Genomic DNA, 12122 nt, shown 5'->3' on the forward strand with positions numbered 1-12122 from the left:
GTTACAGAATCACTGTGTTCTCAGTGCTGCGCTACAGTCCCCATGACCTGCTTATGTTGCGATGCGAATTCTTGTGCCCCTTACCCCCTCCCTGCCAACCCGCTCTAACCCCTCACTCTTGGTAGCCACTGGTCCCTTCTCACTGTCTGAGTCTGCTGCTGTTCTATACCTTCCATTTTGCTTTCTTTTTATACTCCACAAATAAGTGAAATCATACGGTATTTGTCTTTCTCGGGATCCTGTATTTTTAATGCTGCGCTCTGATTTGCTGACAGCCATTCCTCTAAACCAGCGGTGGACAGGTTTGGCCTGTCGCCTGTTTCTATAGAGTGCAGACACAGCACACCCGTTTATGTGTCTTCTGTGGCCGCCTTCACACAGCACTGGATGCGGTGAGACCATGATGTCAGGCAAAGTGTTAAATGTTTACTGTCTGGCCCTTGCCAAAGAAAGGTTGCTGACTTCTGCTCTGAACTACAAGAACATGAGAAGGGATTGGGCTGTTGATGGGAAAGCTGTTATGATAATAAAACAATGTCACTTGGGGTGAAATGAAGAGCATTCCTTTTTCTCTCCAGCTAATGTTCTCTATGGGCCGCTCCACACCAAGCAAGCAGTGAGCATGTTCGTTGGAGCAGTGGAAGAAGCGAAGAAAGAAGGTGGCACGGTGGTTTATGGTGGCAAGGTAATGAAAACTTGGTGAGCTCATCGCAGATTTTTACTGGCATTCCCTTAGGCACAAGCAGGCCCTGGGCAAATTGGTCAAGGGTCCCCAGCTGCCATCTTTCTCTCTCCATCCCTTTTATAAGGGAGGAATACATATTTTAAAGAGTGACAATGTAAAATGCGGGAAACATTTCTGGAAGGACGCACGAGAAACTCCGAACTACGGTTGCCTTTGAATTGAGTCTCCGGGAATTTGTACGAAGGGAGACCTTTTCATGGTACAGTTGGGGACTTTGTAATCTGAGCACTTAAGATTCCATATTTACTGATTATTTTGGAAAGTTAAGGCAGGAAATCAAAAAATGATTCTAGATAGTTCTGCTGTAAACGTCTTTGCTGCAAACATTTTTACCGAAAACATTTTAATTGTGTAACTAATTGGCCATAAGGCAGTTTAGAAGATAAAGAAATAACTGGTTGATAGTTTGGTTTCATTACTGCATAGGTACAGCACTCCTCTTTTTATATTATATAAATCATATAACATTTATATCATATAATTATATAAATCTTAGCCCTTATAATGGTCTATACAGTGGCACAGTTTTGAACCCATATACTTCCCGTAGAACTTTGGAATGGGTATCAATGGATATGTGACAATATGCTAAGAACGAACAACAGTGTCAAAGGTTTTCACAACACAATACAAAACTCAGTTATAATTATGCATCCTAATATTTAGAAAGTGATACCTCCTTAACGAAGGAAGAAATTTTAGTGAGAAAGAAAAAGTGCAGTGCTGAGCAAAAAAAAAATAGGTCACACTGTGAGTGAAAGAGTTTGAAGACAGGTGCTTAGGTAGCATCCACAAAATAAAATCCGTTATTTGCTCAGTATTTCCATGACTCTACACTCTATATTTTGAATATAGTCAGATATTTTGGATTTCACGGTAAAAAGTCTTCTTAATTTTATTCATTTTTCATGTTTCATTTTGCCCTTTTTAATGAATATCCTCTTTAATTTTCTGTGATTTTATCTCTGAGGGCCGAATTGCCTTAGTGACCAATTGGTAATGATGCAAAAATACTTGCAGCAAAGATAACTGACATGAAAAGAGAAACCTATGAAAGATATTTTATTTTAACTTTACACATACAATTACATTTGACTGATTCCTTCAATGGAGAGCCAAAGTGTTTTCTTCATGTATGATAGGAATTTGTCTTCATCCTTGCGTAAGCTATGCACATCATTTATTATCTATAACTTACTTTACTTTCTTTAAAATTCTGAGAACTGAGTCTCTTGCAAAGCTATCTGAGAATAGACTCCTCTTTAAACCCCTTACCATTGACACTCATCTAATTGGACAGAGGTGTGTATGTGTATTGTAATTTTGTTACTCATTCATAACTTTTTCTAAAACATTCAACTTCAGATCTTTTTTTTTCTTTGTGTAATACTTATTTAAGTTATGTAATGCAATATGGCATTACAGTAACAAATGCAGCCGCCATGCACAGGATTGGGAGTAAATACCGTCCTTGTGACCGACAGCTCAGTGTGAGAGCCAAATCTCCTAGGCACACCGGAAAGTCAGCCTACCAACCAGGGCAGCTTTGTGGGGATCAAAATATTTCATAGAAGGAAAAGCAAGCATTAGTTAAGTGGACATGAGCTAGTAGTTTTGTTATGTGGAGGTTGGTGAGTAGAGTGTACCGGTGTACCCTTTTGATGTTTGTACCATGCGTATTAGTTGCTAGGGCTGCTGTAACACAAAAGCACAGGGTGCCTCAAACAACAGGAGTTACTTGTCCTCAGAGTCTGGAGGCTGAGCCCCAAATCAAGGTGCTGGCAGGGTTGGGTTCTGTTGAGGCCTCTGCTCCTGGAATGCGTATGGTTGCCTTCCCCCGGAATCCTGTGGCCTTTCCGGGTGCACGAGAGAGGGCTCCAGGGTCTCTTGCTCTTACAGGAATATCCATGCTGTCACATTAGGGCCCCACTCACGTGACCTCATTTGACTTAAATTACTTCCTTAAAGGTACTGTCTCCAAATTCAGTCAATTGGGGAGTGAAAGCTTTAGCATATGAATTTGAGGGTGGGGATGCTACAGTCCGTAATACAGTGGGTATAGATGACCTATTTTCAAACTATATACATTTTTAAATAACCACCTGTATTGTTTCAGTGTAACTTGGTTGTCACACATGGCCCAGTGCTCTAGCCTTGACTCCTTTTTTCTGTTTTTCTCTGACCAACTAAAAATTAATAGGAGGCAGAGAGAATGTTTATTCATGGTGGGAAGTTATTTTCAGGAAATAATTCACCTGTGTGTTTACTTTTTTCTTCTAAGTATAGGCCAAGATCATTTCCTCTGACCCCAAGTATCAGAAAAACAAAATGCTTTCATTCTTCTTATTTCATTTCTCTGCTGAAGGTTATGGATCGCCCTGGGAATTACGTAGAACCGACAATTGTGACAGGTCTCGCTCACAATGCTTCCATTGCACACACAGAGACTTTTGCTCCGATTCTTTATGTCTTTAAATTCAAGGTATGCGTAGATTCTTTTTTTTTCTCATTTAATGTTGAAACATTTGAGAAGACTAGGAGAAAATGAAGGCATATTAAATTTGACTGGATTAGCTTTTATGGAAGTTTTGGGAAGTCACTCTGATTAGTAGAAATTTGAAAAAAATTTAAGGATTAACTATGATGAGATGAACCTCATGTTCATTTCACATGTTGAGCTAGCTGCCCAGGCATCTAGCTGAGGACCAGTGTTGGAATTTATGGAGAATGCAGACCTCAGCTGTCATCACCTGGTTCCGAGCTGCATGGTCCGCAAAGTCAGCTTCTATATAAAGGGACCAGATAGTTTGATAGCCTGAATGCTCAGTATCAGTGAACAAATCAAGGGGTGATCTGAAGACCTCCAGTTGCAACCTGTATCAGAAATCAGGCTGTGGTGCCCTTTTTTTTTTTTTTTGAGAGGGCATCTCTCATATTTATTGATCAAATGGTTGTTAACAACAATAAAATTCTGTATAGGGGACTCAATGCTCAATGTACAATCATTAATCCACCCCAAGCCTAATTCTCGTTAGTCTCCAATCTTCTGAAGCATAACGAACAAGTTCTTACATGGTGAACAAGTTCTTACATAGTGAATAAGTTCTTACATGGTGAACAGTACAAGGGCAGTCATCACAGAAACTTTCAGTTTTGATCACACATTATGAACTATAAACAATCAGGTCAAATATGAATATTCGTTTGATTTTCATACTTGAATTATGTGGTGCTTTTAACAGAAGATAACTAGATGCCCTGGCTGTGCCAGTGACTAGTTAGAGGTCAGATCAAGCTTTGAATACACTATGATTAACAGTTAAGGGATAATGAGAATTGCACCTGTTGCACTTATATAATAGCATCTTTTAGAATCTTTCTTTATATTGTCTTATCATTGTTTCACGTAATGGTGACAAGAGAGTATAATTTCATGTTGTGTGTGTGTGTGTGTTTCACTATGAGTTCTTGAGCAAATTATTTAGCCTCTTTTGCCTAATCTGTAAATTGGGGCTATTATATAACCTGCTGTGAGGATTAAATAACTAAATGCATGTTAAATGCCTAGGACAGTGTCTGGATATAATAAGAGCGCAATAAATAGTAGTTATTATATGCAGGAGCTTAAAAAGAAAATGTACTCACCTGTGTTTCTCAAAGTACAGTTAAGGGAAAAACCCCACAGAGATCTGCAAGAGAAACATAAAATTAGTAAGGTGTTGACTCTTCAGTTTCTTTGTGCATAAAAATTGTGCTGGTACATCTCATGAAATATCCTGTCAGTGAACTTTGACCTGAACACGCTGTCATCTAATAGCTTCTAACATCTGTCCTTTTAGAATGAAGAGGAGGTCTTTGCATGGAATAATGAAGTAAAACAGGGACTTTCAAGTAGCATCTTTACAAAGGATTTGGGCAGAATCTTCCGCTGGCTTGGGTATAACTTTTGTCTATTTTGCAAACTTCCGTGACTCTGATTTGTGTTGTGACTGGACTTTAAACAAAGAAAGTGAAACCATCATAGTTGAAAGTCTATTTTTTTCAGCATTGAGAGTCTTACGAGGTCTTGTTTGAACTTCTTGTTTCTTACTGTCTTGTACATTGCACTCACCGTGCTTCCCTTTTTACACACAGACCCAAAGGATCGGACTGTGGGATCGTAAATGTCAATATTCCAACGAGTGGGGCTGAGATTGGCGGTGCCTTTGGTATGTAGAGAATTGTTTCTTCTTTCTGTGTTAGGCAGTGTATTCATCTGTTAGAGCTGCCATAACAAAATACCACAGACTAGGGGGCTGAAAGAGCAGAGATGCATTTCTCATAGTTCTGGAGGCCAGAAGTCCAAGGTCAAGGTGTTGGCACATTTGGTTTCCCCTGAGGCCTCTTTCCCTGCACACTGCCACCTGCCTCCTGAGTCCTCATATGGTCTTTTCTCTGTCTACTCCCATCCCTGGTGTCTCTTCCTCTTCTCATAAGGACACCAGCCCTCTTTGTTTAGGGCCGTACCCTTTTGACTTCATTTAGCTGTAATTAGCTCCTTAAAGGCCCTATTGCCATATATAGGCACATTCCAAGATTTGGAGGTATGGCTTTGACATAGGAATTTTACGAAGTGACACAATTGTCTTCTGGTTTCCAGTGTTGTGGTTGAAAAGCTCAATCCAGTCCATAACGAATGGCAAAAGAAAAGCAATAGTAGCTTTTAGAAAAGTGTGACCAAGAAGCTGAAATAATAATCTTATCTGGCCTAACATGCCTGAGAGAGTTTATGCTCCATAGTCAGAGTTACTGTCCAAGGTCCTGCGCTTTATCCTCAGGTGTGACATGGCATGAGAGCAGGGGCCCTTAACCTGAGTTATGTGACCCTGTGAAATGAGGCCATCTGTTTTCTGGGGAGAGAGTCCACGACCCAAAAAAGATAAAACATTCCTGCTTTATAGCCAGAAAGCCTCACATGAAAAATTCTGTTTTTTATTTGCAAAGGGGCATGGTAAATAGTAAATATTATCTTTATCTTAGATAAAATACTAAGATGTTTCTTTTCACTGAGCCCTGCTTCTATTTTCTCTTGGCCATGTGAGGACTCAGGAGGCAGGTGCCCTGAGTTCTTAATGCTTAAACTTAGTAGCAGTAGTATTAATGGATTTTTTTAGAAAGCCCTTCCCAACAATCACATAAAAAGTTTTAGTTATTAAAAATGCTCCAAAGTATAGTAAAAACAGATTGCCTTGTTTTTGTTATAAATAGAAGCAAAATCAATATGCATTAATACCTGTAACAGTTTAAACCATTAGAGGCATTCTTTTACATATTTTAGACCAAACACTACACTATTCATTGTCCAGACTGTGGCATGTTCCCTCCCTCTCAGTTCAGCCCTTCACCCCTGCCCTCTGCTGTTTATTTCCTGAATGCGTGAGTGGCTGTCTGCTCCTTGTCAACCTTTAGTCCCTTTTTCCAGGCCACACCTTCTCTCTAACGGACTGTTCTTCATTTCAGCCTTCACAGTTAATCTTTAAAGTTTTTAAACAAGTCTTAGAAGGGAAAAAGCTGTTCTGCCCATATTTTTCTCTTCCCCTCCTTTCCCAGAGGCAAATACTTTGAGAGTCTAACTAAGACAAAAACATAAATTTACCTTTAATTTACTATAGTTTTCTAAGTAGTGTGCTTTACTGCTCTCTCTTCTGCAACTTTGGGCTTGATGTATTGGCCGTCTGTTACAATGGATTAACCTTACACTCCCTCCTTTCCCTTTATGGCGTTACTGCAGGGGGCAAGGTCCAGAAATCAGGTACAAGCTGCCAAGGGTCTCCTCCAGCAGAGCCACAGATGTGCTTAATTATTCTGGCAATGGATTGTGTCAGCTTCCATGTGAAATGCTGTCTAAGAGGAAAGCTTGTTAGAGACTCAGCACTTGAGGCTTTTACTGGGGGCTGTTCACATGGGCACCTTTTGCCCAGCACGTACCCAAATTCCAGACTACCCAAAGGAAATGGGTGTTTAACATATGCCACATTGTTTGCATAAAAACAGTTCAGGCCCAGTGAGATACCTTTATTATTTAGGGGAACTTTTATTTATTTTTCTACTTGTCTTTATCTTTTTTTTTTTATTCAGGTGTCACTGATACACACTCTTATGAAGGTTTTACATGAAAAACATTGTGGTTACTACATTCACCCATATTATCAAGTCCCCTCCATACCCCATTGCAGTCACTGTCCATCAGCATAGTAAGATGCCACAGGGTCACTACTTGTCTTTGTGCTACACTGTCTTCCCATTCAGGGGAAGTTTTATATCAGTGTTGGGAACTGTTTAGCAGCCAAGTTCCCAGATGCCAGCACCATTGTTAGCAGACCTGCAGGGTCTTTTCTGCACAATGTGTAATAATTTTTCTTCTAATTTGTCTTCTGGTTTCTGGTTATGGTTGAAAAGCCCAATTCAATTTGGTTCCTGATCTTTCTTTTTTTTTCTCTTTCCAAAAATATCTACTGTCCTGAAATTTCACAGTAACACAGTGGACATCTTTATAAAAAGTTTTGGTTGGACAGTCAGTGGGCCAGTGATTGGCCTTGGAATGTTAGGACTCATAGGTTCTAGTGCTGGCAGATTTTTGCTACTTTTCTTTTTTTATTTAGTGGTGTTTCTTTGACAGTTTTTCCCCTTAACTTTTCTCTGTTTTAATTTCTAGCACTCCTACTTGAATGATACCTCTTCAAGAATTGTTTAATTTTGTTATTTTTTCTCTATTTTTGATTTCTTTAAGTCTTTTTGTTTTGTGTATGGGACATTTCCTCAAATTTTCCTCTAATTTTTTAATTAATTTTTTTCTTTTGCTCTTACTAAAAACAACACTGAAACTGATTTCTTTTGCTTTGATGGCACACTTTTAAATCATACCTTTTCCTTGTTTTATGGAATCATTATCTTCGTGTAATCTGTAAGGACATTAGTAATACTTAAAAATATTATAAAAGCAGTTTATGTATATTGTAGTAAAAGAGAGAAGCATAAATGAGAAAATACAATTATGTTTCCACAGTCCAGAGGTTTCCACTCTTAACACCTTGGTCTAATGGTGAGAGTATTTTTAGGGTTTTCTTCTGTTTCCTGACACATTACTATTTCCTCTTAATTCCTTTTGTTTTATTTTACCTCTTAGTTCCTTGTTCCTGTTTGTTTTGGTCTCTGCCTTTTATTTATTTGTTTGCAGAGGAGATAACTCTGGGCTCCATGTGAAGTAATGGGTCCGGTAGCTCTGGCTTCTTTGGTATCATCATTGCAGTGATGTGGAGTAGGAGTCCACAGAGAACAAAAAAGTTTTCAGGAGGTGAGAGCTTTCTTTTGTATTCCTCCAGGAGGAGAAAAGCACACTGGCGGAGGCCGGGAGTCTGGTAGTGATGCCTGGAAACAGTACATGAGAAGGTCCACTTGGTAAGAAAAGGCTTTGGGAAGATAGGTTTGGACTAAAGCTGTTGGAATGTTCTCCTACACTCTTCTTTCTGCTCTATCTTTGTGCAATTTCATTTAATTTTATTTTCTACTGTACCCCAGGTGTCCCCGCCCAGAACATCTGTTTTGTACTATTATTTTTCTCCCCTTCTTGTCCAGCTTCAGCCAGTGCCCAGGACTTGACTGTGAAACCATCTCGTATCTAGAGACGGCATAGGGACAGAACGTGCAGGGTCAGCCAGCAGGAGAAAGTGGAAGAAGCTGTTTAGTTTTCTTTTGGAATGCATTTACCGCCCTTGCAGACTCAGAAGCTGTAGGGGAGGGAGTAGGCTGGAGGCCTGTGGGCTTGGCTTAAAGCTGGGACCATCACCTCTCAGAATATTGAGCGTGAGCCTTGAATGTGGACTGTTCAGCCAGCACATGGGTAGCTGGGTAGGGAGCCTGCTTCTGGGGTATGTTCACTAGAAGTTCTTTCTTTTACTTTTACTGTTTTTGCTCCCTCTTGTGTAGAAACAGTTTTATGCAAGTGCAATAAAACAGTATGTGGGGTCAGGCCCATGTGTTGTTAGGTTGTAGAAAGAACACGGGTGAGGGTCCTATCTTAGCCAGCTTACTGGTTCTCATGAACTCTGACCTTGCGTGGGGTTTCCAATACTGGCTCCCTAGATAACCCAGCAGGAGCTTCTGACGGGCTGTGACTGTGGCTTGTTAAGTCTCAAACTCTTGTCTGGTTCCCATTCTTTGCAGTCAGTTATTACTTTTTATTTTCTTGTGCTCTTGAGACCGTGGTGGCAAACATTTTGCCACAGTCTTTTTAGAACCCATTTAATGGGCACAGTTTTCCGCTTTGGAAAATCCAGGTGACTAATTAATAGGGAAGCTTTTATTTTTAAATTATAGTATATTCTGTCAAAATGAGAATATCTGTGTTTTCCTACTAGCTCAGGAGAAGTTTCTGAGAGAGCAAAAGAAGTAAGTTTATAGTCCCCATATTCTTGTGCCCTGGAAACTCTGAATAACATAGATATGTGTCTTTCCAGAGTTTTGTGTTTCTTTCTCTTTTTTTTTTTTCTTTTAGAAAACTGGATCTATATACTACTATTGTTTTGTACCCTGATTTTTTTTTTCTTCACCAACTTGTAACTTGGATTTTTCACCTTGTTGATATGCACAGATCTGTTTGTTTTCTGAATGGCATAAAAATATTCTATATTATGCATGTACTATCCTTCATTTAATTTGTTCTTTTTTTTCCCCTCAGTACCATCAACTACAGTAAGGACCTTCCACTGGCTCAAGGAATTAAGTTTCAGTAAAGGTGATAGTAAATTGACATTACTTCAAATCTTTTAGGCTTTCTTGCAGCTCTTCTGAAGAAGACAAAATTAAGATTTGACCTGAATACATACATCATTTTCAATCTGAAAGGAGCTAATCCCTTATCCCCGGAGGCCTGACTAAATCGAGAGATGCATTTTTTTAAACAACAAAAATTGTCGTGACATAGCGCATCTGGTGAACAATGGATTGGGTAGATTTTTCTGGTACTAGTAGTTCGTGATTTTTTACAAGCTTATTACTTTTCTATCATTTGGACAAAATAGTACATGCCATGCATGGTAGGAATTTGGAAAACCACAGAACAGAATGGGGAAGAAAATGAAGTCTTCGCATAGAGACAGAAACATCTGAGTGAGTAAAGACTTCTGTAGGGAGTATCGATTTACATTACGTCCTGGAGATTGTAGTGGAAAGGTTGGAAGGTAGTTGTATCCTTTATGTGTGGAGGACCACGGCACAGTGTCCATGTGGAACGACTTGGTCTGTTTAAAGTGACTGAGGGTATTTCACCCTTATGCCTTCTTGTGCTCATGATGGCATGTGTCCCCGCAGAAGAGGTTTGCAGGGTGGATGTAGATTTTGCTCCTGCTCTCGAACCTGTACCTGCTGAGGACTCTGCCCTTGGAGAATTCTGTTGAAAGTGCATCTAGATTTCTCAAGCAACCTTAGACCATTTTGTTGAGCTGTTAGGCTTCTGCGGTCACCCTTGGATTTGTTTGTGGAGAATCATGCATTTCAGCATGTGTTAGTGGCAGACTGGGGGAAGTTCACTTCCTCTTTGCTGAGAATCTGCTTCCTCCTGGGGGAAGCTGCCCAGGAGCCCCTGGAGTTGTTCTGCTGGGGTTTCCTGTCTTCGGCTCTGGCAGTTCGCCTGTCTTCCTGGCCACCTGCACTTCCTGCTGGGTAGCAGCCTCCACTCCCTCTGCTCCTGCTAGAGTGGACTGGACAGAAGCCTTTGAAGGAGGTGATGTTTGTAGATGACCTGATTCATCAGCATCTGTGGAGAGACTTGGACAATTGGCAGAAAGTCTGGGGTTGAGTTATGACCCAGGGAGCAAGCAAATGAAAAATAATGCAATTACCCACTTACAACAGGGAAGGAGAGGTGTTCACCATCCGCTCCATGGCCCGGCTGTGACTAGTGCTCACCTGGACATGCTATTGCCACCCTGGATTATTAATCAAACCAAATATTAAGCCCAGATGCTGAGGATCTAGAACATGTTGGCAGGACGAAGTCAGGGGTGAAAGTCAGAGGTCAGAAAGGTAGACAGTTCTTCATGTTCTGCAGTAGAAAACCAGAAATATCTAAATTTTCAAATCAAGAAATATAATGTAGGCTTCAGAAGACCTAAGTTCTGGAGGAAGCATTGCCCCAGGGGAGGCCAGGGGTGTGGCTTGGAGAACTATTTGGCTCTGTGAATTGAGAGAATGTGTAGCTTTAATAAAAATGAAAATCCACAAAAGAGAAAATGATATTGGAGAATCAGGTACTTGGAATTCTGCATTTCCAGACCCCTTTTCCTCCACTGCGTTCCCCTGCATGTCCATGCGCACTTGGATGCTCTTCATTATGGAAACAGAGACTCTTTAAATATGTCACGAGATGGTCCCACTGAAAGCCAAAATATCCTCCATGTTTTAAAGTTCAAAGTAGACTAGATTATGGTGGCAGCAGCTCGGTGTAGAAGTCTAAAAATGATTCTGAAAGCTTTCTTTGGAACGACTAATTTTTCTACATTTATTTCTAGCAACAAGGACATGTTATAATGTTTATTAAAAAATTTTACCTTTAAATTGGCCCTCTTGTTCTTTTTTACTGATGTAACATAAAACGTGCTTATTATTTTTTTTTTTTTTTTTTTTTTTTTTTTTGAGAGGGCATCTCTCATATTTATTGATCAAATGGTTGTTAACAACAATAAAATTCAGTATAGGGGGGTCAATGCTCAATGTACAATCATTAATCCATCTCAAGCCTAATTCTCGTCAGTCTCCAATCTTCTGAAGCATAACGAACAAGTTCTTACATGGTGAACGAATTCTTACAGAGTGAATAAATTCTTACATGGTGAACAGTACAAGGGCATTCATCACAGAAACTTTCGGTTTTGATCATGCAATATGACCTATAAACCATCAGGTCAAATATGAATATTCATTTGATTTTTGTACTTGATTTATATGTTGATCCCACATTTCTCCTATTATTATTATTATTTTTATTTTTAATAAAATGCTGAAGTGGTAGGTAGATGCAAGATAAAGGTAGAAAACATAGTTTAGTGCTGTAAGAAGGCAAATGTAGATGATCAGATGATCAGGTGTGTGCCTATGGACTAAGTATTAATCCAGGCTAGACAAGGGCAGCAAGACATCCACGGATGCAGAAGATTTCTCTCAAAGCAGGGGGGGTGAGGTTCTGAGCCTCACCTCTGTTGATCCCCAAATTCTCACCTGATGGCCCCCCTGCGACTGTGCCTGTCTTAGGTTGTTCCTCCCTTGAGGAATCTTACCCGTCTCTGGCTAACCAGTCATCTTCCGGGGCCATACAGGGAAATGTAAAGTTGGTAAGTGAGAG

At 40.0% G+C, this 12122-nt stretch overlaps 1 protein-coding gene across 2 annotated transcripts in view; it reads left to right on the forward strand.

Annotated features, from left to right (window-relative positions):
* ALDH7A1 (aldehyde dehydrogenase 7 family member A1) overlaps positions 1–11338 on the forward strand; it is a 53435-nt gene extending 42097 nt beyond the window's left edge. For both annotated transcript variants that reach the window (XM_073222151.1, XM_017668138.3), the window contains 6 exons: positions 579–685; positions 3111–3227; positions 4585–4682; positions 4880–4953; positions 8107–8182; positions 9462–11338. In XM_073222151.1, the coding sequence (XP_073078252.1) occupies positions 579–685; positions 3111–3227; positions 4585–4682; positions 4880–4953; positions 8107–8182; positions 9462–9516 (527 nt within the window). In that variant the 3' untranslated portion in view covers positions 9517–11338. The remainder of the gene's footprint in view (positions 1–578; positions 686–3110; positions 3228–4584; positions 4683–4879; positions 4954–8106; positions 8183–9461) is intronic.
* The last annotated feature ends 784 nt before the right edge of the window (positions 11339–12122 follow it).

Source organism: Manis javanica, chromosome 14 (genome assembly GCF_040802235.1).
Source record: "Manis javanica isolate MJ-LG chromosome 14, MJ_LKY, whole genome shotgun sequence".
Classification (NCBI taxonomy): domain Eukaryota; kingdom Metazoa; phylum Chordata; class Mammalia; order Pholidota; family Manidae; genus Manis; species Manis javanica.